This window comes from Vulpes lagopus, chromosome 10 (genome assembly GCF_018345385.1).
Source record: "Vulpes lagopus strain Blue_001 chromosome 10, ASM1834538v1, whole genome shotgun sequence".
In the NCBI taxonomy this organism is placed as follows: Eukaryota; Metazoa; Chordata; class Mammalia; order Carnivora; family Canidae; genus Vulpes; species Vulpes lagopus.
Window position 1 is genome coordinate 54,302,968 of NC_054833.1, and position 26,105 is coordinate 54,329,072.

The 26,105-nt window shown below is 39.9% G+C and overlaps 2 protein-coding genes across 4 annotated transcripts in view; one reads left to right on the top strand and one right to left on the bottom strand.

The window, feature by feature from the left end:
• Nucleotides 1-26,105, top strand: part of PDGFD (platelet derived growth factor D) — a 224,167-nt gene that overhangs the window by 106,900 nt on the left and 91,162 nt on the right. The gene's annotated exons all lie outside the window — the stretch shown is intronic.
• Nucleotides 7,859-10,718, bottom strand: DDI1 (DNA damage inducible 1 homolog 1). Its single transcript, XM_041770303.1, has one exon. The coding sequence runs from the start codon at nt 9,305-9,307 to the stop codon at nt 8,090-8,092; it is 1,218 nt and encodes a 405-aa protein (XP_041626237.1). The 5' UTR covers nt 9,308-10,718; the 3' UTR covers nt 7,859-8,089.

Consider the following 26,105-nt stretch of genomic DNA (forward strand, 5'->3'; position numbering starts at 1 on the left):
AAATTGTTCTTAATATCATTTCATTCTAAATTTTTGAGGAGATAGGCTGGAAGAGACATTAATAAACAGTGAATTGAAGAACTGGTTCAATGGATAAAAAAGCTGCCTTGTGTGTATGTTTCTGGTTCCACCAAAGTCTTCCACTTCCTTCCCACAATCATGTGAAAGCCACACTCGCTGCAAGCTTCATCGTCCTCCTGCTGGCAAAGGTAAAGGTCTCACTTTGCCATTTTGCTTTTCTTCAAGTTATTCGGTACACAGCACATTAACGACTGACCTGTTTTCCTCAGAACCTTCTCAGACCTCTGCTTCCATGGCAATGTTATTGTCCGTTCATGCTCGCTCTCCTGTGCTCCTGGCCCCCCACTCTGTACAGCTTTCTATGGACCCGGGGGTCCTCCCCTGTTTCTTCCCTTCCCCTTTGTACAGCTTTCTATGGACCTGGGGGTCCTCCCCTGTTTCTTCCCCTCAGCCAGATACTCCACACAGCTGCTGCTTGCGGGGATCACCTGCAGTCAGTAGGCACAGCTGTTCATCAACAGCCCTCTTGTCTCCTGCTGCCTCCCATTGCTCAGTCCCACCTTGTGTCCTGCTCACTGCATCCTGCCCTCCTGACAGCTCCATGGCAACTTCAGATAAATGCGGGGGTGACATCATTATTCATTTGTGTTCCTTTCTGAAGTATCTGCTTCTTTGTTCAAAGAGCTTAAAATTCAAAACCTGGGATTTACTTTGAGACTTACATTCAATCTAAGTGTAAAACTGGTATAATTTTGTTTTATTGGTGCTTTTGGGGGGATAATCCAAGTTCAGTTATTTGAAATATTTATTTTGAATACCCCATGCTGCCATTTTCTGACATCAACTTCCACTCATTTCATTTTCATATTACATAGTACAGATGCACACCACTTCTAAGAAGTCTTGCCAATCAAAACAGCTTTGTCAACTTCAGTTGTATTGTGGATTTTCTTGAAAAAAATGTATAGGATTCTTTTGCTAAATTCTTTTAATACTGGGCAGCCTGGGTGGCTCAGTGGTTTAGTGCCACCTTCAGCCCAGGGCGTGATCCTGGAGACCCAGGATCGAGTCCCACGTCGGGCTCCCTGCATGGAGCCTGCTTCTCCCTCTGCCTGTGTCTCTGCCTCTCTCTCTCTCTCTCTCTCTCTCTGTGTGTGTGTCTCTCATGAATAAATAAATAAAACCTTAAAAAAAAATTCTTTTAATACTTCTTTTAAGTATGGTTTTCTTACAATTTTTAAAGTAGTTAACTCTCCAGTCCAGAAATATTTGAGGAATGCGTTTAAATAAAGTTATTTCTCCTATGTGAATCCAGCGTATTTTTGGACATATACTGGCAACACGGGGCTCGACTCTGCAGGCCTATCAAATCTGCAGCTTGTGTGGAGGTGCCCACACACAGTATGCTCATGTGCTTTCAATTGAAAACCCACTTCCAGAACTTGTAGGGTGACCAACTCTTGTGGTTTGCCTGGAACTGAGAGAATTGCCAGGAGCCAAATGGTGGGTTGTCAAACTGCAGTGATTCAGCTGTTGCATACATTGGTTAAATTGTCCTTAAAGTAGAGCAGTTGGAAATTTTACCAGATTGAAAGGACCTAAAGAAATTATTTCTTGGATCACTTATATTTAAATCCATACATGTAAATATCAACCATGTTATTAGCCCAGAAGGTATTTATTCTAATTATACAAAAATAATCTGTCTATATATAATTAAGTTATATCTTACATATTTTTATATAAAAATTTTAAAAATCACACTTTCTCTACATCAGCTTATTAATAAATGTGGGACTTCTGCATTTATTCATTCATTAAATCTATATTTATTAAGCAGGTACTATTTGCCTCACACAAAATACCAAGGACTAAAGATTATTGTCACATCAGAAGATCCCAGCACTTCCTAGAGTTTTGTTAGTAATTTGGGCCCCATTCCAGGTTTTCAAAATCCCCAGACATTGATGGAATTGCCATCTGGTTGGTATCTCATTGTCCATGAGAAGCCCATTTCTAATTCTCTGGAGCTTAAGTATGTGACCAATGTTCCATTAAATTAACTCATCTCAATAGTTAATTTTTTTCTGCCTGTGTTGTGGTTTGTTCATCCATTGTGTGAGCCCTAAGCCTTTTCATTAGTTTTGTGAGAGAAGTATCTGTTTACACTTGTCAAACCCCGCTCCCAGGACTGAGCCCATAATAGGAAGAAGTTGAGCCAAGTGCCACTGTGGGTCCAGGCTTAAACAGACCACGGGCTTCACCCTGAAGTTCACCCTAAGAATCTGCCACATGCCAGCTGGCTCAGTTAGCTGGGTGACCTCAAAGCAACCCTGCATGACCCATCTTTGAGGAGCTGACATTCTTTTATTTGCCTGGCTGCAGCTCAGAGCCAGCTGAGCACCAGAAAATTGTTGCTACACATCCAGCCCCTGAGTAGTGCTGGCATACAGTAGGTGCTCAGTAAAATTTTGTCCAAGAGATCCTGCCATGTTGTAGTTAGCATCTCAGGATGCAGATCATCCCCTGAACTCATAGTCTATATTTCATGATTCAGCACTGTGTTCAATATTATTTTGGAACCATTTACTTGGCATTTCTTTTCTAGCTCTTCTAACTTCGGACTTTTAAAGGCTAAGACTAAAACTTATTTTTCCTTGTTGTTCTGCATGACATAGGACAGTGATTGAACTCTTGAAAAAGTACACTGAATTTTAGTGATGTCAATGAATGCAAAACATTGGTACTTTCTGATTAATTAAATCCCTAGACACGACATGGGTTTAAAGGGAGACTATGTGAACTAATGTAATTTGAAATTAATTTCCTTCTTCATGTCAAGGTCCTTGTAGTGAAAGCTAGTAAAGTTAGATTTTAGAATCATGATTCATGTTGTAGGGTGAGTATTTGATGACTTTCAGTGATTATTTTACCTGGAATATGCTTCTTTGGTTAATCGATATCTATTTTATTGGGACACACCATTGATAACAGTAGGAAAATAGACCCTTCTCTCCACCTGGAGCACAGCCCATGTTGTCTCGTATGGGCTTTAACAGAGGAGGAAATTATGATTTAGAATTGAATGAATTAGAATTAGAATTTCATGATTTTTCTAATGAATTAGAATTTCATGATTTTTCTAATGATGTTCTTAAAATAAGCCTTACGGATTAGAAATAAAAAAGCTGGGTTCATACAAGTCTTTCCTAAAAAAAAAAAAAAAAAAAAGGTGGGGAGGAAGAAGAAAACAACCCTCAGAAAACATTCAGTGTGGTAATTAGAGACAAAGGTATGCTTATCTCCACAGCCTTTTAAATGGATCCATGAAAAAAGCACAGCAGGACTGCAGACCCTTAGAAATTCTGGGATTCAAAGGGGGGAGGGGGACTCTGACATGCAAAAAAGCCAGGGTTCAAAAGCATGTTTGACTCAGGCTGGAATGTGAGAACATTTTCATTTTAGAGAGCTTGCCAAAGATGGATGAAGTATTGTGGGCTTCATGGTGAATCCTTAATCTCACCCCAGTCCCCACCCACCTTGTGAAACAGCAGTTCAACCAAGAGAGAATTAGTTTTAAAAGCAACACAGGTTTGTTTTTTTTGTTTTTTTTTTGGATTTCCCTCCGCCTCTTCCTTCTCTGACCTTTACCTTTGTTCCTCTTTGGTTTCCAGGCTCTTGTTAACCTCTGTGAATGTTAGCACTCATTAATATCTTCCCCAGCCTTCTAACCCTGGTGAGAATCCCAGAGCACTCTCAGACCATTCACTCACTCACATTTTTCTTTATGGAGTGTTGGATGTCAGCAATGATCCTCTGAAAGAAGTGCACTGTTCGCCTGAAAAGGCAACGTTTAGGGGCACCTGGGTGGCTCAGTCAGTGAAGAGTCTGCCTTAAGCTCAGGTCATGATCTCTGGGTCCTGAGATCCAGCCCTGGGTCAGGCTCCCTGCTCAGAGGGCATCTGCCTCCACCTGCTGCCGCCCCTCTGCCCCCTGCTTCCCCACTGCTCCTGTTCTGTCTCTTGCTTTCTATGGCTCTTCAATAAATAAAAGGAAAAAAAGGGCCACATTTAGTGTCTGTAGTGAAGGTGAATTCATACATGCATACATCCATTTCTTTCTCTTTTGGGGGAGTGGGTTTTCCCTTAGGAACATGAGACATTCTATGACCTGGTACTGTAAGAAAGAAGTTGAGGCTGTAAGTTCTGCAAATCTCGGACATCAGTCTTCTGCTTTAAGTCTAGTAGAATGCATTACTACAGTCTTGAAATGCATGCTTATCAACAATAGTGATTGCCTTTTAGGTAAGATGGGCATTTAAATGGACATTAGGAGAAACCAAGGGATTAATGGAATTTTTTAAAGAGCTTGTTATCTTTAACAGTGTTAGGCCAGTTTCATCATGTCTTGTGCTTTACCCCAATTTCTAAATGAAGATTTGCTCAACGTTTTCCAGGTAGTAAATTCCCAATAGTGGATAATCTCCAACAGTAAATATTGTAAGTTGTATATTAGCAACCTAAACTTTAGGAGGAGAGTGTGTTTGTTTTGTTGTCCAGCATCAGTGATGGTCATTTTAGACATATTGAAAGTGCATTTTACTGGCTTGTTTTTTATTTTAAAAATAACCCCAAAATAAAATTCCTTCCTTCATTTGCACCAGCATATTATTAATTCCATGGGCACCTTTCCCCTGCCCTGCCAGGTTATGTTCACCTTTGGGTCTGTGACTGTAAATCATTTCCATGCTTGTACCAACTTGGCTCAGTGCTTATTTCCTGGTGTTCAGTAAATAATTGGTGAGTGTGCTCTGCTGGCTGCTACTCTGTTGTCCTTTTGATTGGTGGTGTTTAGGTTTTGGGTTTTGTTTTACTTATAGAGCAGGGGGCATTTATTGGCAACTAGGAAAGCATTTGTTTCTGCAAGGGAGGGGCCCTGTATAGTTGAGTCTCACCCATTTTATGAAAACTCAAGGGCAAAACTCTCCATCTTCTGTACACAGTTTAGTCATGTACAGTAGCAAGAATCCAAGTTAGTGACATTTTGTAACAATTTTTACTGGTAGCTAGGACTCAAATGTGAGACATAAAGAATATGTTGAATAGTGGGAGGAACTTGGCATTTGAAATCAGAAATCAGAACTCAGCAATCTGGTAGGTGATTCAGGTTTTTTCCCAAATTATGGGTCAGGATACTTTGGTGGGATAAAATTAGTGGGACATGTCTAGCATATTTTCTCAAATAATAAAAATATAATTTTTTAAAGTAATAGACCAAGGAAGGATAAAACATTTCATATTATTTAAAGAATCTTTTTGTTTCAGAGGTAGAGACTGGTTGTGTGTGTGTGTGTGTGTGTGCACATGTGTGTACGTATGCATGTGTGTGCATGTGTATGTGAAACTGGGTCACAAACTAAAATGTAGATAGTCAAGAAAAAGTTTTAAAAACACAAAGCTTTGGGTATTTGAATGTTTCATCATTCTGAGCCTTGAATTTCTCATCTCCTCAATAAGATTAATGGTGACTATTTTGAGAGTTTATTCTGAGGATTAATGGCAGTAATACATGCAAGGTATGTTGCATAGCACCTAATTTACATGATAGACATGCAAAAGATGTTATCTTTTACTAAAATTAATCCACTTAAAATTTAATTGATTAGGATCTATTCAAGTGTACACAGGATTGAGTCAAGATTTCAATCCATGAAACTAATTTTTAAAATATTTTCTTATTTGAAAGACAGAGATGTTAAAAATTAATCAGGAAGGACATTGCTTAATTAATTCACTGTGTTTATTGATTTTTCTTTGAGATCATTGCTTTTCAGTTCAATAAAAGTATTTTTAATTTTTCAACCCATTTACTCAAGTAATATTTTTAGAAGCTGGAGTATGTCCAAAGGAACTTGACAGATATGTTTAGGTGACTCCAAACTAATGCTATGAGAAATAGCTAAATATCTGGTGAAAGCTTACAAAAGAGAATACTTAAATGACATTGATTTCAAATATTAAAAGGACTATTTATTTCATCGCAAAGAAATTACATTAATTAAATATGTTCTGGAAGAAGGAATAGTGAAGACAAATTTATTGGAAGTTATGAAATAATAGAGTTCAGCTCCAAATGAGAAAAAAAGAATTATTCTTGAGACTGGTCCTGAACCATCGTAGCTACTTTAGAAGGGATGTTCCTCTGAGAAGGGAAGATGGGTATGTTCAGATTTGATACAATGCAAACCTCTTTTAGATTAAAGATCTGATGATTTTTAGATTGGCTTTTATGGGTTAAATATCTCGATAGGCTATATATCAAACTCTTACACTGAGCATTTCCATATGATGTACACACATCAGACATGTGTTTTACATAAATGTACCTGGAAACAGAGTCTGGGGGAAAGAAACTGCTGAGGAACAGGCATATTTTTATCTGTGAAGGAATCCTTGTATTTATCGGGTCAGTTTTCATCTAGTAACAGGCATTGAATTGCTTATGCTCATTTTTAGTGGTTTAGTGGGTATAAGCCTTGTAACAAGGTTGGGGCTTGTGAGCATGGCAACACCTATAAAGAACATGTGAGGGGAAGTAACAGCACCTGGAGGGGCAGAGGTGACTCTACAGAAATAAGATGGTTACTTTCACCAAGAAGCAGACCCAGAAAGGCAAATGCTGATGGCAGGGAAGGATTTTTTTTTTTCCGTAGTCTTTAAGGAATGCTTTGAATGGCTTTAGATTTTGTTGGAAAAGAGAATAACTTTTAAAGGATGCCCTAGATCATGATGTAGTCTCAGTACCTGGAAATGGCTCTCCCCTCCAGAGTAATTTATAGACAAGAAATCAGAGTTGTATAAAATGGAAATGCCCAGTACAGAGCTGGAATCAGAACATGTATTTCTTGACTTTGAATCCATCATTCTTTCTAATATCAGCCCTGATGGATTACTGCCCTGAAACATTTCCCCTTAGTCTGGTGGTCTCAGGCAGCTGAATCTGTTGTGTCAGGTGTGTCAGCCATGGATCATAATGGGTCCAGGATCTTTCAGTAGTCATGCACAGCAGCTTTATTTGCATGTATCATAGAATTAAATGAGGACTCAGACATCTCCTTCGGAGGTTTTCAAATGTTACTTTAACACTGAAACCCTTTGTTCAAACAATATTTCTGTAGCAGCTTAATATATAAAGCAGACTTAAAAAAAAAAAGCTGATTTAGTTGAAATGAATATTAGGGGATCTGGACCACTGCCTGATCCTACCGCCCACTGGCCCCACAGTTACAACCACTAGGCTTCCAAGATGCACCATAGTTAGAAAGAAAGAAAGAAAAAAAGTCTACTTGCTGGCCTTTGTTTTATCACCAGGGTTTCTTTGAATGCAGGGGAAAGAGGACATTATTTTAGACTTCGTAGGAGAAAAATCCATTTTCTCAAATGTGGCAAAAATTGCCTGTAGGGACATATTGCAGCGAGCATGAGTCCACAGGAGTCCAATGAAAGGGAAGACATAAAATATAAGGAAACTGGCCTTTATAAGTGTCCAAAACAGACATTTGTATGTATTAATCAACTTGAGCATAACTGACTCACCATTTCTAAGAACTTTCCCAAAGAAAACAAAATCTGGGAAAAATTTCTCTTAGTATAAATAATTGTGAGTGCTGATTTGAAATCATTGTATAGATGTTTTATAGGGTCTGTAGTGATGGCTTTTTCTAGAGCATCTGCAAAATGGCATCTGCTTTGGACAAGGCACCCTGTAATCTGATGGGACAGCGTCTCTAAAGGAAGAGACTGGTTTCATTTCATGGATTATCTGGAAATTACTTGGAGCCGCCAGAGCCTTCCTGGGAATCGGTTCAGTGATCTTTGTATAGGGAAATGAAGGAGGGCCCACGATCAAGCAATCATAATTTACACAGTGACGGATCTCAGAAGGTAGTCCCAAAGCCAGGTTTGGTTGTTACTGATGTTTTTAATGATTACACTGCCAGTGAGCTCATGTCTTAGAATCTCCCAGGACCTAAGGCTCCCTCAAGATGGTGGCATACTCATAATCCATTTCAATGTTTTCTCCATCCTAAATCCATGACTGAATGCTTAATAGTATCTGCTCCTTCTTTGTCTGGAGATTCTTGTTGCCCAGCACTACTTACCAGCTTGGCACACAGGGGTAACTCTCCCTCGGGAAGAAAGGGAGTCTGTGTACCAGTGGTGCCAATCACCAGCACATTCTTCTTCAAGTCGATGGAACACTGGTGTCTCCTGAGCATATCCAGCCCCAGAAGCATGTCCATGGGCTGCTCCTCCAGGATGGAGAAAGAGCACTGTAGGAAGTCGCCTTCAATCTGAATCTGAGCTAGATGGACTCGGCCAATAATCCTCTGCGTGCCCACCCCTTTGGCAATGCCAGCCCACCGGCGGTCCACCAGCCGCATTATATTACATCTCTCGGCACAGGCTTGGCTCATGATAGTCATCTGGGCTCCAGAGTCCACGAAGGCCTTCAGAGGATGTCCATTCACTTTGCAGTTGATATAGAGCATGGCCACTTGTCCGAAACTCTCTGGAGCCTCCTCCATCGCTATGTTCATATTTTCCTCGATGTTCTGCTGCCGGATTTCTTCTTCTATTTTGGCCTGAGCTTCCAAGTCGAATGGGTCGGCAGTGTAGAGGCGCAGCCGCTCCTGCTCTCTCAGGGCCCTTTCTCTCTGCTGCTCCATGAGGACATGAGAAAATGTGTCGAGGTTCCCGCTGAGCAGGGCTTCGGCCAGGGGCGGGTTGCGCTCCTTGAGCAGTGACAGGTCGTGGGGGTTGGACAGTAGCATGCTCCGGATCAACGCGGGGCTGTCCAGTCCCTGTGTGGGTGTCATCTTCTCTCCGGAGTCCAGGCCGTGGGACCGCTGCGCTGAGGGGGCCCGATGCTGCTGCTGCTGCTGCTGCTGCTGCTGCTGCTGGCGTGAGCTGGACGTGCCCGGCACGGCTATCCCGTTGAAATCTATCTGCAGCAGGCCGGATGCTCGTCCGTGCGGCCGCGGCCCTGCGCTCTCCCTCTGCAGCAGCACCACCACATCACCGTCTCTGAGGCCGTAGGCACCCAGGGAGCAGCGGTCGTCGGTGAGGAGCCGCTCCATGAAGATGATCTGGATCTCGTCCACAGGGATGCCAGACTCGAGCTCACAAAGGAGGCGGAAGTTGTGCAGTTCGAAGTCAGGGTTGACCTGGAGGGAGAAGGTCGCCTCGGACAGGTCCCTCCGCACACAGTACACGGTGACCAGCATGACATTGGCCCAGGCAGGCCAGACGGGCACAGGGCATCGGGGTGTCCTCTGGCTCCCTGGAGCTAGGTCTCGTTGGTGGTGTCTGGGCTTCGGTCTGTTCACTCCTGCACGAGGCCCAGCTGCTCACCAGTGCAGTGCCGGCTGCTTGGCGGCTCGGAACCCTGAGGAGGCCCGGGTGTTCCAGGGCTCACTTGTATGGCACTCTTGGAACTTGGAATGTGTGTTCCCACAGAGGTGCCCAGCTCCGCCCACTGGTTCCCAGGCCAGCCCTTCCCACCCTGCCTCACCCACAATTTGGAAGATTATCTCAGCTCTTCCTAAACAACATCATCTTGGTCACTTGAGAGTGGTATTCTACATGCTTCTCCTTAGACCCATACAGGGGTGCTTGGTCCCTGCATGGCGAGCATCACGCTATGTGCTTGGGATGAAAGACGGGTCAGACTTGGTGCCCTACTGTGATGACCTCACATTCTCCGGAGGGGGGATTGATGATAAATGAGGGAATCATAATACAGGAGGTAAGTGAGACACCCCAGACAAGACTTAACAGAAGCCAGAATTCACAATAAGGCCTGTTGTTTTCCAGGAAAATGGAGGACGTCCAACGTCATAGGAGAAATTTGTATATGATTTTGGATGGCCTGATGTGAAGCTGGAAAGAAAACAATTAGAACCAGTTTTTAGAGTTATACGTGAATCCAAGGAATGTAGATAGTATTAATACACAAGAATCCTCCATCCAAAAACATAAAAAAAGGAGGGAAAGAAAAGAGAAAAAAAAAGGAAATGGGAAAGATTTGAAGGAAGTGTTTATGATTTTTTTCTATTTAATTGATTTAAGGAAGAGGTTTCTCATGACCTATGAAGGACACATGGTGGCAGGAGGGCCAGGTAGATGCCTTCTTGTTGGTTTAGAGAGGGCACTGTTGCTAGAAGATGAAAATATAAGGATGACCAAAGCGAATGCAGTGGGGAATAAGAGAGATCATTGAGTAGAATGGATGGGACATCTTGAGACATTGGATGTGGGCTGCATGAAAGAACAGAATGTGTGGACGACATAGAGGGTCATCACCATCACCCTACCTTCAATGGATGTGTGAGATGAACCTTTGAGGAGACCAGTTTGACGTTGGTTTTGGAGTAAAATGGATCGTGAATGCCCCTCTTAGGGCCGTGAATGGCTCCCTCTCTGACGTAGGGCACAGGACCCTCCCACACACAGCAGAGTGGAGGCATTAAGAACATTGGTAGAGAAGTCCTTCTGGGCAGATGGTGGCTGGGTAGAATCCTTGAGTGCCACTTCCTTTTCTCTGTATCTCACAGTGTGTGTGAGGAGCTCCTGCTTCCAGGGTGTGGTCTCCCCAGGTGTGTTTAATTACAAACCAAAAGATAGTTAACATCTTCTGCCTTGCCCCACCTCCCTCTTTATTTCAAGGTTTGTCAGGAGACCTGCACCATTAGAGGTTATATCAACTTAAAGAACTGTTTTAGTTTCCATTTCTCATGTGTTTGTCTCAGGTAAAGGACTGTATCTTATTCATTGCTCTAATTATCATTATATTTCCATCCTCATATTGATTTATATTGGAAATGTTGACTAAATGCCTAGCGTATGTGAAGCATATGCTATGTTCTGGGGAGGCATGCATAAATAATGTTAAGTGCAAGCTATGCTTGTAGAGGAGCCAGTCTAAAAGAGGATGCATGCACACATATGCTTATGCATGCACACACACATGTATACACAAATGCACATGTGCACGCAAATACACATGCATGCATGCATGCACACATACACACATACATGGACATGTGTGCATGTACACACATGTACGTGCATGTGCACATGCAGACACATATACATACAGATACAAAACATGTATACACATACACAGGCGTACACACGTGCATATGCATGCACACATAGATGGGTATACTTATGTACATGCACACATATACACGCACACATGCATATACACATACATACACACATGCACCCACATACATAGATAGGCATAACATATGTGCTTATGCATGCACCCATATAGACATACATGTACACACAAGCATACACACATACATGCATATGCACACACACTTCCATATATACATATACACACATAATACCAGAGAGGTCAGTACAACAGGAGAGAAATGAATACTATCCAGAGAACAAATGCAGAATGTGAAAAGGGAGTCAGGCAGGGACGCTTCCTGAACATGCTGGGTTTAGAGACATGGCAAGAAGTCGGCCACAGGGGGGCTGGATGCGGTGGAGACCCAGGGCCAAGAAGTGCATGGTCCCAACTTCATACCTTCAACCAGAAAGGCAGCAGCCCTTCAGGATGAGGAGGATTTTATAAACTTTCAGGGGGAAATAATCTAGCATTATAATTTTCCTGTAGAAAATTCTGAATTATTTAGAGCCAATCTTCACTATTTGTAGAGGTGGATGGCCCTTTGACTCCCAATATTAAGTTAATAAATTTCTTCTGTAGTTCTTTCTTCGCGTCTCAGTAAGTTCCTCAGGGATCAGCCGTGGTCGTGCTGAGCTTGTGGGGTGACACCCGCCATGGACAAACAATTCTGCCAGAAGCCAGCAAGGCTCAGGTTCCATGTCCTGTTTTACTTCCCACCAACCAGCTTTCAACAGTTTGTTTTTTAAATTTTAATAAGTTAGGGACATAATTCTGGGGGTTTGTTTTCTTAAACAGTGGACAAAATTATTTTTTGTAGAATAGGCTTTTCCTATTTTTTTGGCAAAGCGAAAATCCGGGGTTCACATCAAAAGAAACGAACATCTCTTTTTTTTTCGTATTACCATTGCTTTGATACTGAACATAATTAAGCTTTGTGCAGTATGTTTTATTAGCTCGCTGTAATTCTTTTGTTGGCATTTTGCATTTATGTGCCTTGTACTATTTTATCCTTTTCTGAGAACACACCATGGAAAGCAGAAAGCCTCAAGGTCTGGCCAATTAAGTGTCATCATCCCCTAGAATATGACTCAGGATATCAGGATTAGTGTCCTCTGGTCCAGCCATCATGCAGGCCGAAAATATCTGTTGCAAAACAGCTTGGAATCTTGTAACGCCAAACATAGCCTTCTGAGGCTATATATATATAGTATGGTTCTTTCATTTTACTCGGTACTGTGGGTGATTCAGATACCACCATATGTGTAATTATCTTACCTCAAAATTGTAATTAAAAACTTACTCTGATTATGCAATAAACTCAGGGATCATTGGGAGTGTATATAAATACCCCTAAATATAAAATGTTCCCATACTATAAATTCCTGCTGCACAGACTCTTGAGAAATGGGCTGTCTGAATTATCTAGATGTACAAATCCGAGTAACTGGAAGTTATTATAACTTCTCCTGAGGAGTTGCTGTGAAGTATATTCTCTTGCTTTTTCTTCCGTGGTAAGCACAATATGGGAACATAATCGAACCTTTCTTTGGTAAGTGAGATTTCTGCAAGGTCTCGGGGCTATCGCTCAGAAAATCAATTCTCATTGTACAGCCTAAATACCCAGAAAATAGAAAAGATGACACTGATTTCATGCCGGCCAAGTTAACAGCCCTGAAGTTATTTTTTTTTTTTTGGAATAAATCCACAATAATGCCCTTTATAATTTGCCTCTTTATAAAACCTTAATGCCACCAAAAATCCAGGTAATTGATGGTTTCATCTAGTACAGTCAGTTGACGGTTTAAAAAGTTGCACATCTTGCTTTAAAAAAAAAATTTTATTTATTTATTCATGAGAGACGGAGAGAGAGAGAGAGGCAGAGACACAGGCAGAGGGAGAAGCAGACTCCATGCAAGGAATCCAATGTGGGACTTGATCCCGGAACCCTGGGATCACGACCTGAGACAAAGGCAGATGCTCAACCACTGAGTCACCCAAGTGTCCCTCACATCTTGCTTTGCAGAGCAAATAAATGTCCTTTCTGTGAAAAAGGGGTAGCTGCATAAATATGCATATATATGTAGCATATGTAATAATTAAACAACATTAAGCAAATATATTAGCTTATTGTGTTTGGATTCCTTCCTTGAAATATGTGCCTATTACTTTAAAAATGTAATCAAGACTTATTAAGACAGGGCAATCGTTACTTGAAGTTCCTTGAAGTTGAACTAGCAACTTAGGAAAGATGCAGAATTTTCAAAGCTGATATAGAAGGTAAACCACTAATTTTCCTCCTGTTCTTCCATTCCCTTTACAATAATACAGTAATTGTGCCTCCACTGTTGCAAATGAATAGCATTTATTTCTTCAGATAATTAATTAATAGACACATTGACAGTACTTTGATGAAAATACAAGCTTTTATTTGTATGTTTGAAGATTTCCCATTGGAGAGGTTTAGTATTGCCCATTTTTGAGGCTTAAACACCATGATAAAACCTCTTCAATAAATGTATACACAGTATGTAATTGAAGAAATTCTTGAGACCTGACAATTTAGTCTGTATCAACCTGCTGGCAACACAACTGGTGGTTTTTCTCTATTCTAAGGAGACAAAAATGGACAGAAAACACACGTAAATAAATCTACATGTTTGCAAAGACAGCGTCAGCAAGTGCGAACTCTGGCTGGACATGTGTTCATTCACTTTGAGTATGCAATTAAAAGATTATGTCATTTTCCAGCAGGAAGCAATTTTAGGGTGCATTGTATTTATAACTTTAGTTTATAGGTTTTACAGATTACCGTTTTAAGATTTTTTTTCATGAAAAGGGATGCATTTTAGTTATATATTGTATGCTGAAAATAATATAGTATCTCTTGATAACTTTTGGCTTTATATAACTTTTGGCTTTGGCTTTACTTTTCAAGTCTAAATATACATGTGTGTGTGTTTACTTATTTTTAAGAAAGTTTGCTGCTATGCTTTTGTGCCTTGTGGTCCCTTTCAAGGTCTTAACCATATAAGAATTATTCAGATGTGTAGGGCACATACTTTATTACTAAAGGTTTGTAGATTACTTATAATTTGTGAAAGAAACATTTATAGATTCAATAAATTTAGTGTAATAAATTAAAAACAGGTTAAAAGCAACTTATGGAGGCCCCTGGGTGGCTCAGTGGGTTGACTCATGGTTTTGGCTCAGGTCATGATCCCAGGGTCCTGCGATCCAGTCCTACCTACATCAGGCTCCCTGCTCAGCTTCTCCTTCTCCTTCTGCCACTCCCCCCTGCTTGTGCTCTCTCATTCTCAAATAAATAAAATCTTCAAAAAGTTATGACATAACGGGTTGGTGCTTACTTGTTTCTTAACTTTCAATGTACTTTAGAAAAAGAATGTTTCCATTTTTTTTTAATTTTTTTTTAATTTTTATTTATTTATGATAGTCACAGAGAGACAAAGAGAGAGGCAGAGACACAGGCAGAGGGAGAAACAGGCTCCATGCAGCGGGAGCCCGATGTGGGATTCAATCCCGGGTCTCCAGGATCGCGCCCTGGGCCAAAGGCAGGCGCCAAACCACTGCGCCACCCAGGGATCCCCCTGTTTCCATTTTTTTAAATTTTTGTTCAATGGAGAATGACCATGTAACAAAATAGTAGCAGTAATGATAATTAGAGCTTTAAGATGTTTTGAATTCAGCTGTGATTGAGGAAAAACATTCAAACCATATTTAATGTTTACTTTTTAATAGTAAACTTGTAATCATCGGCACATTTCAAAAAGTCACTGTAGTTTAGAAATACCAACATGACCTGTTGTACACTTAAATAACTTCAATATAAATTCTCTTTGTCAGAATATTAACACTAATATCATCATTAATTCCTCATTACATTTAGGTAATTATATGTTATCCTGAAAATGAGAAAATTAGCTGGTTCCCTCTCATGTGGTGTTAATATTCAATCACCAAAGTATTCCTTTTTAAGCATTCTCTAGATGTCTTTCTTTTCTAGGTAGTTGATAGAAAAGACGTGTTTCTGAGCATATTCCTTAACCTCCAAGAACAATAATGTACATTCGGCTAAAAAATGGCTAGAGGACAATGCAAAGGGTATTGCAAGTTAGCACCTCCACTTAGTCTTTATTACATTTTTATTTTAAAAAATTTATCTTTATTTCATTAAAACTACTGTGTGGGATGTTTCCTACATCATTTTAAAAATATGTATCTTATTCAAACTTGAACCCAACAAAGTTCCTAACAAAGGGCATTGATCATGATGTACAAGCAGAAGTATTGGAGTGAATGGGAAACTAGCCACAGACCTACACATGGGACAGGATTCCTCATCAGAGTGGCTTTCACATCCTAGGTCCTCACGAGTCCTCTCTTACTGCCGTGATGATGCTGTTGCTAAGGTCTGAAACCACTGTTTTTGTTTTTTATTTAGTTCTAATTTACTTGTGATTTCTCTGCTCTTCCTCTTTGTTCTTCCTGTATCATCATTCCTGGCAGGAAAACTGGTGGAGGGCAATGCAGTTCTTTAAAATGTCTTGAATCGGTCCCATTAATTGCTCACAAGTATATGTATTTGGAAAATTATAGACTTGTTTATTATTTACATAATTAGTTAAGCTTTTGTTCCATTTGGAGATGAACTCAGAAATATGTTAATTATTTCTCATACTAAAAATTTAATGACTGTGCCCTGTAAGCAAGTCATTGGACTAGTGGCTTCCAGGGAGGCTCCTTTAGTGAAGCGTCTGCCTTCAGCTCAAGTCATGTTCTCGGGGTCTTGGGATTGAGTCCCACATCTGGCTCCCTGCTCTGCTTCTCCCTCTGCCTCTGCCTCTGCCTCTGTCCCCCCACCCCCCACTCATTCTCTCTCTCTTACTCTGTCTCAAATGAATAAATAAAATCTTTTTTTAAAAAAAGAAATTAATAAAAGTCATGATAGGCATGTAAATAAAATGCTGAGCTTGCTTAGAAGAGACAAGGGTTCTTTGGCAGGGCATGCAGGTTGTAGATAGCACCAAGCAGAAGGGTAAATCGCTGCTGTGTTGGGCCAGCAGAAGGATTTGGTCATGGTGCCCTTTGACCTGCTTGCGTTTGGAGGAACCACCCTTTCCTGGATTGGAGAACTCACTTGACTCCTTTCTCCTCACACAAGCAGACTCACTTTGACTCCTTTCTCCTCACACAAGCAGATATCTCACTGTTCACTGTTGTCCTTATTGCTGCTGTAACCGAATGGATATGGTAGGATGGGGGGTGGGTGCAGGGGAGGAACAGGGTCCCCCACCCCCTGTCCACACAGGCACACATGCAGACACACGTGGGAGGGACGCCCAAGTCTCCTCCTGGTCTGAGGCCTATCCCTGGGTAAGGGATAATCAGCTCTGCGAGAGGGCTGTGTGGGGTGTACAGTCAGAGAGAGATCCTCCCAGACGGTGATGGGACATGGCCTGCCAATCTTAGTTTGTGTTCCTCTCCAGCCTGTGCAGATATTTTATTAGAAAATGGGTCGAGGGATCCCTGGGTGGCGCAGCGGTTTGGCGCCTGCCTTTGGCCCAGGGCGCGATCCTGGAGACCCGGGATCGAATCCCACATCAGGCTCCCGGTGCATGGAGCCTGCTTCTCCCTCTGCCTGTGTCTCTGCCTCTCTCTTTCTCTCTGTATGACTATCATAAATAAATAAAATTTAAAAAAAAAAAAAAAAAAAAAAAAAAGAAAATGGGTCGAGGCGGGCAGCCCAGGTAGCTCAACAGTTTAGCACCGCCTTCAGCCCAGGGCCTGATCCTGGAGACCAGGGATCCAATCGAGTCCCACTCAGGCTCTCTGCGGGGAGCCTGCTTCTCCCTCTGCCTGTGTCTCTGTCTCTGTCTCTCTCTCTCTGTCTCTCTCTCTATGTCTCTCATGAATAAATAAATAAATAAATAAATAAATAAATAAATAAATAATTGTTTAAAAAAATCATTTAAAAAAAAGAAAAGAAAATGGGTCGAGGCTACTTCAGGAATATCCAAAAGTCCCTGTGGCTGTTTTTAGCATGAATGTAGAGAATGAGTGGATATCACACTTTAAAAGTGTTGAAGGAACAACATACAAATCTAGAAGATGATGCAAAACTTCCTGAGAGGAACACATTCACCTCTGACCCACGACACTTCTGACTCCACGGCACAACGTAACAGCAGGCAGCCTGCCCGGGCACTAGCCACCAGCCCTGCCACCCCAAAAGCTTGTCTTGTGGCAAGTCACTTTATTTAAGCTGATACTTTGGGTCCAACTGTCTTTGCAGCATGGATGTATGCTTGTCTTCCGACAGTACAAAATAGAGCAAAAAGGTCTCAAATAAATACCAGGGCCCCCTGTGCCACGATGACATGGTCAGTCAGATATTTCATGAATTATATGCATGATAGGTGATGTTTCTACAATGGTCTTATAAACGACAGAATTTCCAGATTGTTGTTTATGTAGCTTTCTCTATTCTAAACAGCAGCTGAGTTAATTGATCGCCATGGTAATTAGCATGGCTAAAGCCCATCTGTCAATAGGATTTAATTGTATTCCAACCATGAAAATGAGAAACAAAGCCTGATAAACAAGAGCTCCATTTAAAAAAAAAAAGGAAATAAAAAAGAAATCACTCACTTTCTGTTTTTCTCAGAAAAATTAAATTTAGCATCCCAAATACAAGGATTCTTTCTTGGACCATCTAAATAGCATCTGGGACAGAGCGTTTTCCTTCCTTTTATTAGAAAGGTATGGATGTGGTATTGTCTCTGCAGGATACTCCCAGGCCCATCCTGTCCCATTATCATTCCCATCCCACTTACAAACATTCTGTTTCACTCATCTCATAAAATGTGCTTAACTGCTGATATGCGCTTATTTACTCATGTATTGGTGAAATATTTCAGTACTGCTTATGCACAGAACATGAGTGATCTCTTTCTAGAGACCTCCGGGGGACAAGACTCATTAGAGTAACTGTACCCTGGCTTCAACATAGAGACCCGATTTCTGACGCTGAAGGGAAAGGAGATAGGATCATTGATTTTTTTTTCTCTTTACAAAATGTAAATGAAATGGAACAGAAAGGTCTCAGACAACCTTAACAAAACTGTTTGAGTCTTTTATTTTTCTGCATGTCCTTGTTTTTCTTCAAAACCACTCAAGACACTCTCAATTTTGAACAAAGTCTTGGTTTTATTTTGTGTTCTTACTGCAGTGTTTTTCATCCAGAATGGAGAGTTGTGCTGGACCTTTCATGCCTGTGGCTATGAGACACGGGACCAAATGTTCTAAAGATAACTCGTAAATTACCGCTTATGCAACATGAAATAAACTGGCATTCAGTTAAAATTAAAATGTGGAGCCCTGCTGTAGTCATGGTTTCTGATATTAAAGTGGAGCTCTTAGATTGTTTCTTTATAGAAAAGTTTAAAACAAATAGGCTCATCAGCTCTTAAGTTTGCACTAGACCAACTGAGAAACAACAGCAATGAAAACCAATGACAACTTTGTATGGGAGAGGCGATTTTTGTGGTTGGGATGGATGTAGCACATGTGTCCAGCCACTAGCCTCAGGTCTCATAGCCCAAGGTGAGATCATGCCTTTATGGTATGGAATCATTCATCTGAAATAAGCAGGACCATCCTAAACACAAGATACCTCAGTTAGAGGGGGCAAAGTTCATGCTGTACTTTTAATAAAATGGTGTCTAAGTGAATCACTTTTTAAAAAGAAAGCTGTGAGTTCTGTTCTTTGAAACTGTTGACTTATTCTGCCTCTAGAACCAAAACGAAGGTCAACAACAGGGGCATCTTCAGAGATGAGTATCAAAAATTTAATCACGATGTGTCGTTCTATCCTTACTTAAAACCACAGTGTTCTGCAACTGCAGTTCTGGAGAAGCAGTCTCTCTGCCCATCTCTCTCTATCTCTGTCTCCTTGTCTCTCTGTGTCACTCTTGCTTTCTCACGCTCGTGCGCACACACGCACACACACACACACACACACACACACACGAAGTAGTTAAGATAGACCAGCAAGATAGGAAGCCTGTTGTAGCTTTGAAGTTGTAAAAATAGGGTATAAGTTCCCTGGATTTGTCACTTATGATCTGAATGCCCTTGGACAAAGCATTAATTTCTCTGAGCTTCATTATCCTCCTATGTAAAATGGGGATGATGACAATAATCTCTTTTCCATAGGATTTTCATGTGGACTTAATGGATAATTTGAATTTGTCTTGTAAACAGAAAAATGCGCTACCAAAGTAAATTACTGTTTCCTCCTATGGGTAGAAACCATAATTAGCGAGCTGGAGAAGTAAGAAGAGAGGATGGAATTTATAAACCCTGAAGGAAATATGTAGATAAATTTTAACCACTTCTTGACTTGGATTGGATGCTGTTGCGTCTTTAGCGCCTTCCCTGCTCCCTTCAGCCTTGCACTCTTGGCTGCCCAAAATAGTAGGAAGACCTTGCGCCCCAGGACTGCCTGCACCCCCATCCTGTCTCGGGGCTGCCCCCACGGAGAAACCAGGAATGGGGTGGGAAGATGGAGAGCTGCGTGTTGATTACTGCGCTGTGGGTGCTTCTCTCAAGCGACTTCATCTGGAGGCTCAAATAACTCATGTCGATTCTACAAAAAGATAGTACTGGACACTTCCCACCATCCGGTCAGAATCTTGGCACCAGCTCAGGGTCCAGTGTGTGCCCGTTTACGCGTCCTGCACATTCCGTAACAGGGTTCCCGACTGCTGCTCTGGATCAGCTAATTGAGATTCCAAAGGGCCGTGTCAGTAAATCTCCCAGATTTTTATAGATTTGCTAATTACAACATACAATAAAATGTATCTGGCAGACACTTTCAAGGCATGGGCTTCGGATATTCCAAGGTTGCATTCCCTACTTCGAAATTTTTCTGTGCATCAATTTCTTCAAGTTTAAATACGGCTCTCAGTGTTGATACCCTGTTGACTCCTGAGAAATCCACGTGGTGTTGACTTGGGGCTTATTTTAATGCATCAATCACGTTATGATCCTCGGAAAGGATGTGTTCCACATTCTGCCCACAACTTAATGAGATCATTTCTTCAGTAGAAATTATACAGATTTGACACTTATTATGTGCAAATAGGTAATTTGTATGCACATTTTTTGACAGGGGCCTTCTGTGTATCTCTCATTGTTTTGACAATATTAGCAAAACATAAGAGACTGACTTTAGTATCACTTATTTGTATGCAGTTCAGTCGATCTATTGTGTGGTTCTTTGAAAAAAATTTGTATTTTGTGACCAATTTGTCTTACATGTGAAATATGAATAGAAGAGCAGCATGAAAAGTCACTGTGTGTTCCATTTTTCTTTGTATGCTATTTGCCATGTAGAAATGTATTCTTAGGCGTATACTTGGAGATTTTAATTCTTTTGATTCACCTGTTTTTACCATACAAATTTATATCCCAATATGAAACCTACTTCTTGACACTAAATAACAAACTGGGTATTTTGTGAGAACTTTTTGTTTACTAGAGTCCCAAAGGAAAGCTCCTCTTCACTCATATGTGGTATGTTTTCCCCTCACAGCCTTAGTTCATATGACATGTATGATGTATGTTCAAGTTTCTAAGAGGTGGTCAAGAGCAAAGATTTTGGAGATGTGTTTGAAATCATGTTAACACTAGCCAAAGTGTCTTAGATTTGTGGACCTTTTTTCCTTAGGTTATCAATGTTTGCATGTTAAAATCTGGCTAATGCTAAAGATACAGTTGTGGGAATTTCACTGTGAATTTAACTTCTGGATGTAATACATAAATAGTTTATAAGGGAATGTCTGCAGAAAATATGAAAGTTGTAATAGGCATTTTGCCAATGTATGAAATTCCACTTGACAGTTCACAGAGGCCATAATACTAGATAGTTGTTGGAAGAGAAATGCAAAACATCTGTGTAGCAAATCTCCAGGCCACATTTACCTTACCTTTATTCTATGGCTACATAATTTGTCTCCTGGAAAAAAAATAGGTGACTTTACATGATATTCAGATTAGACATTAGGAGAAATTGTGAAGAATTTCCAAGAATTTCTAAATTACTAAGAATGGATCAATACTGTGCCTTTTTTATGAAAAAAAACAAGAACTATTGATAAAAGAATAGTCAATGCCATCTTTTCCCCCTTTGTACTCAAAATCAACACTTCCTAAATGCTGCTCAGTAGGTAGGAGCATTTCTAGAATGATTATGGGAGTCTGTCTTTGGTGAATTGAGTGAGGTAAAAGAAACTTTGCCTTAATTGCAAAAGGAAGATTGACTCTTTTGAGACCAGGAGCTTCCTGAAAAGACAGAATTGCTGACATTCTATCTGAAATGCTCTGGAGCAAAGTTTGCAGTTCAGAAAGATGCGAATAAAACACTGCTTGGAAGACATATTTTTGTTGCTCATTTTGCAGCTGTTATTTACTAGAGATTCTGGTTATTTAATTATACCTTATTCCAGAAGATATTCAAGGTCATACTTGCAGCAGATTTTTGATTATATACAAAGCTATACAAAGTGGAACATTTCACCCTGGGGAGCCCTCCGAAAATGGCCATTGTCACTTTATTAAGTGAGCTGCTGCGGAGCTTGGCTCTGGTTGTTAAATCAAAGGTTTTTGTGTATGTTTTGTTTCTTCAGGCTTTAGTTGTTCCATAGTTTTCATTTTTGTCTAACTGGAAGTACACACCAATGGACCTTTGAAAAAATAAAAACATTTTTCACATTTTTGTATAGTCATTACCCAAATAGTATCCAAGAAACTTTGACCAAACAACCAGATGTCCTGTAAACTCATGTGTGTGTACATACCTAAATTTAACTAAATGTTTGTTGAGGCACACTGCATTTTGTCTTGACACTGTGAAAACAGAAACCAGGATAAAATATTGTTTCATTTTTATTGTTGTAAATGTTAAGGTCACATTTTTTCCTACTTCATCATGTCTTGGGAATTGGAGGTGGAGAGAAGTATTTTGAATGTTGACCTAGGAAGTTGGAGGGTGAGCGTCATTCTTTTGTCAGTGCCATAGCAAGTATATGCCATTGTAATGTCACACTCTGAACAATAATATGAAAGCATTATTCTGTGCATTTTGTTGAGTCTGCTCACAGAAGCTATATCCATTAATGAAGTTGTCTCTCTGAGATGTTGAGTCCAAATACCTGTCTTGAACACTATCCAGATGCAATGCATTAAGTTAGTACTTGAGAGAAAAATAGAGAGTGGTAGGAAATCAGTTGGGTTCACACTCTGGAATAAGAACTCTACTTTGACTGTGGCCTGACTCTTTGAAAAAGACAAATGAAGAGTACAGTTTCATTCCTGCCAGCCTATGTGCACTCTCTGATTAGTGTAAAATTCCTCCTCTTTTGTAAATGCTTAATATCTGTTCTGTCTGATGGAAACATTCCTCTTTCACTAACAAATTTCTGGGTTTGTGTATTACATTCTGTTTTTTGGTTTTTGGTATACTAACTGGAGAAGAAAATAAAGAAGGATGGTCTTTCCCTTGTATCAGAGCCCTGGTTGGGGCTCTCTGCACTTTGTCCTTGCACTACTCCTACACCTAGTTATGGATGCCTTTTCCACCATGCCCAGAGCCAGGGTGTGAGTATAGCTTCTCCAGCACTATTGCTCTTGGCAGCCATCCTCACCTTGACTCTTGGAAGTTTCCCTACATACATGTATTAGTTAGCTAGTTGAAGAATAAGCTGTGTAACAACCATCCCAAAATGAAGTGGCTTAACGCAAGAATTACTTATTCTGACTCGTGTGTCTGGGATCAGATGGAGTTTGGTAGGCCTAGACTAGGCTTGTATGGTGTTGCCTTCTGCATTTGGATGAATCCATAGCTGCTGCATGGATCTCTCATTGTTGTTCTAAAAGGCCATCCAGTACATGTGCTTCTCATGGCAGTTGCAGAAGCACAAAAGGGTTAAATAAAAACATAGGATGAATCTAAGGTCTAGGCTCATAATTGGTACATCAGCTCTTCTGCCTGCATTCTGTTGTCTCAACCAAGTCTTAGTCCCAAGCCCAGCATTGATGGGGCATGAAAAGGAAGTGGTTGACTCCAGAGGGATTCCTAGAAAGTCATATGGCAAATAATGATGCTGTAGGAGGATGAGTAAGAGGAACAAGAGGAATAATAATTAAGTCAACTGTGATGTGCACTCAAGAATTGATCCCAGTGCCCTTTTATCTCCCAGAGCAATGTCATGCAAGAATTCTATAGAATACAGCTACATGAAATGCTAACATTTAGGAAAGCTGGGTAAAGAGTATACATGAACTCTGTTATTATTTTTGCAACATTTTTGTAAAGGTAAAATTATTTCAAAGTAAAATGGAAGAAAGGATATGCAGGGGGAAAAAAGATTTAAAAAATGAAAGAAACCAGTGTAGGATGGGCTAAGCTTTGAAGGATTAATAGGAGTTAGTTTTGGACATACTGAGTTTTGATTCAGTGTATCACTAAAGAGGGAAAGACTAGAAAGCAGTTGCATATGTGACATCAGGAATAAAGACACATTAAAGAGTTCTTGAACTCCTAGGAGATAGTAGACACCGAAGAGTAAAACAATCAACCAGGAAGAATGCAGGCAAGGAGTAGGGAAAATGGAGTCCTAGAGAATATGGAGAATAAATAACAAGAAAAAAGTTAAGAAAACTGAAAGGTGGCTTCAAAATGCAGACTTTAAAGAAAGAGGAAGTCACCTGTTTGCCATAAGTTTCAGTGGAGAAGAGAAAAAAAGGAAGAGGAAGAAAGAATGAGGAAACATGCACTTAGATATATATACTGTGATTAAATTTCTGAATTTCAAGGATAGTTAGAAATTTTTACAAGCATCCCAATGGAAACACTTTTTAAAAAGCCCATTTAAGCTTTAAAATTTGTGTCTGCTGCAGGGATGTGAAGATACTGGGTTAGTAACTACATATTATTGAGACCTAAGGATTGTGTTTTAAGAAACCTATATCCAGCTGAGATATAATTTATCTGTCAAACAAAAGAGGAACATTTCACTCATGAAAGAATTTAGCAGGTCTACCAGCAAAACTACTTACCTGAGAAAATGTTCCAGACAGCATTCTAACAATGAAAAATTAAACACAGATCTCACAATAGGAAGGAAGACAGATAATGAAATATGTGAAAGAGTGTTAGAACTTTTTTGCAGTTCATTTCTGAATGGATTATAATGTTAATAGGATTCTTTAATACATGTGTTAATTATTTGTGTAATTGGAAAATAGGTAGAAGGAACAATATAATAATCATATAGAACTAAAACTTTCTTACTGTTTCTGGAAAGTGAGAGATTTGAATAAGAGTGAGGAGATTGGGAAATAGAAGCTTTCCTTGTAGGAATGAGGCACATGCATGGGAGGAATAACACATGCAGGCAGTATCTTGAGGGCATTGCTATTTTCAATTTACATAATAACATGTTATTTGTAAAATACAACAGTTTTAAAAATGTTTGGATGCCAGTGATGGGAAAATAAACTTTGTATAACAGAAAAAAAATTCTGTAGAATACTTTTCTAGCATAAATAAGTCCCATGATTACATAGGTTAGACTGAGGAGAATCAGTCCATTTCTAGTTTTTCCTAGATGACGACCACTCATATGTCATCCATGGATCTGCTGTCAGTCCCAGAAATCCTTTGTTATGAGTCCACAGTAAGATGAGGAATTTGCACCAAATGTAGATTAACTATTACTCTACATGCACTATTAGTTTACTAAAATTATTTATTGTAACAAGACATTTTTGATGAAGGAAGCAGCATTTTGATTTTCAACCTGGCCCATACTCCTCATTACGTGGCAGACAGGTACTTTAAGTATCATCACCCTAGAACTTGTCTAGAAGAATGGATCCCTTCATTCAGTATTTCAATCCTTTCACTAATTCTAGGTTATACAATAAATCCTCAGAGCTGAAGTTAAAACATAATGAATTCAATACCTTTATATTGACATTAATGGTCCTGTCTGTTTGAAAAGGTTCCATTAGTACAGGTTCGTGCAAGGAATAATGTAATATTAGGATAGATATGAAACTTTGGCACTAGGAAAAATGGAGTATAAAATATGACCATATAATTCCCAGGACTCTTAAAATAGAGTCAATTCCTTAGATTTAAATAGAAAAATATGTTTCCCGTTGCCTTTTCAACATACTTTGAAAACAATTTATTGCATTCCTCTGATGTCTACAAGTACCTATCAAATCACAGCTGTGAGAGAATAAAGTAATTACTTCTGTTATTAATACTTATCTGCTTTCACATTTATATTATCTCATTCTTGGTTGATTGGAACATTTTTTCCATTTTTATTTAATTTAGGGGCTTTCAATAAATTATTTGTGATGTCTTTGGCACATTGAATGGATAAAATCAGGTCACACAAGTTACAGGGTTTATGTTTTCAAGGTATTATGTCGACAGTCACAGTGATATCAAACTTATTAGAAATAAATTAATGAAATAGCTCCAGGGCCTAACATTTCTAGAAATAGTCAAGGAAAGCCAAATATAAAATATTAAGTGTATGCCTCTATATCTACATTTTATTACATATGTTATTTCTTCTCTCTGAAGCAATAGATGGGGCCAAGAAACTACCCTCATTCTCTGAACTCCTAAAATGTTTGCTGCTAGAATTCATTGTTCATTTACCCCTTTGTGTTATTTTTCTGCATGTCTACTTAATTAAGTGGCATTCCTCTTACTTCTGCTTTAGATTTTGTACAGCATTTCCACTTTTTTCTGAGGTGGGGGCCCTTCCAAG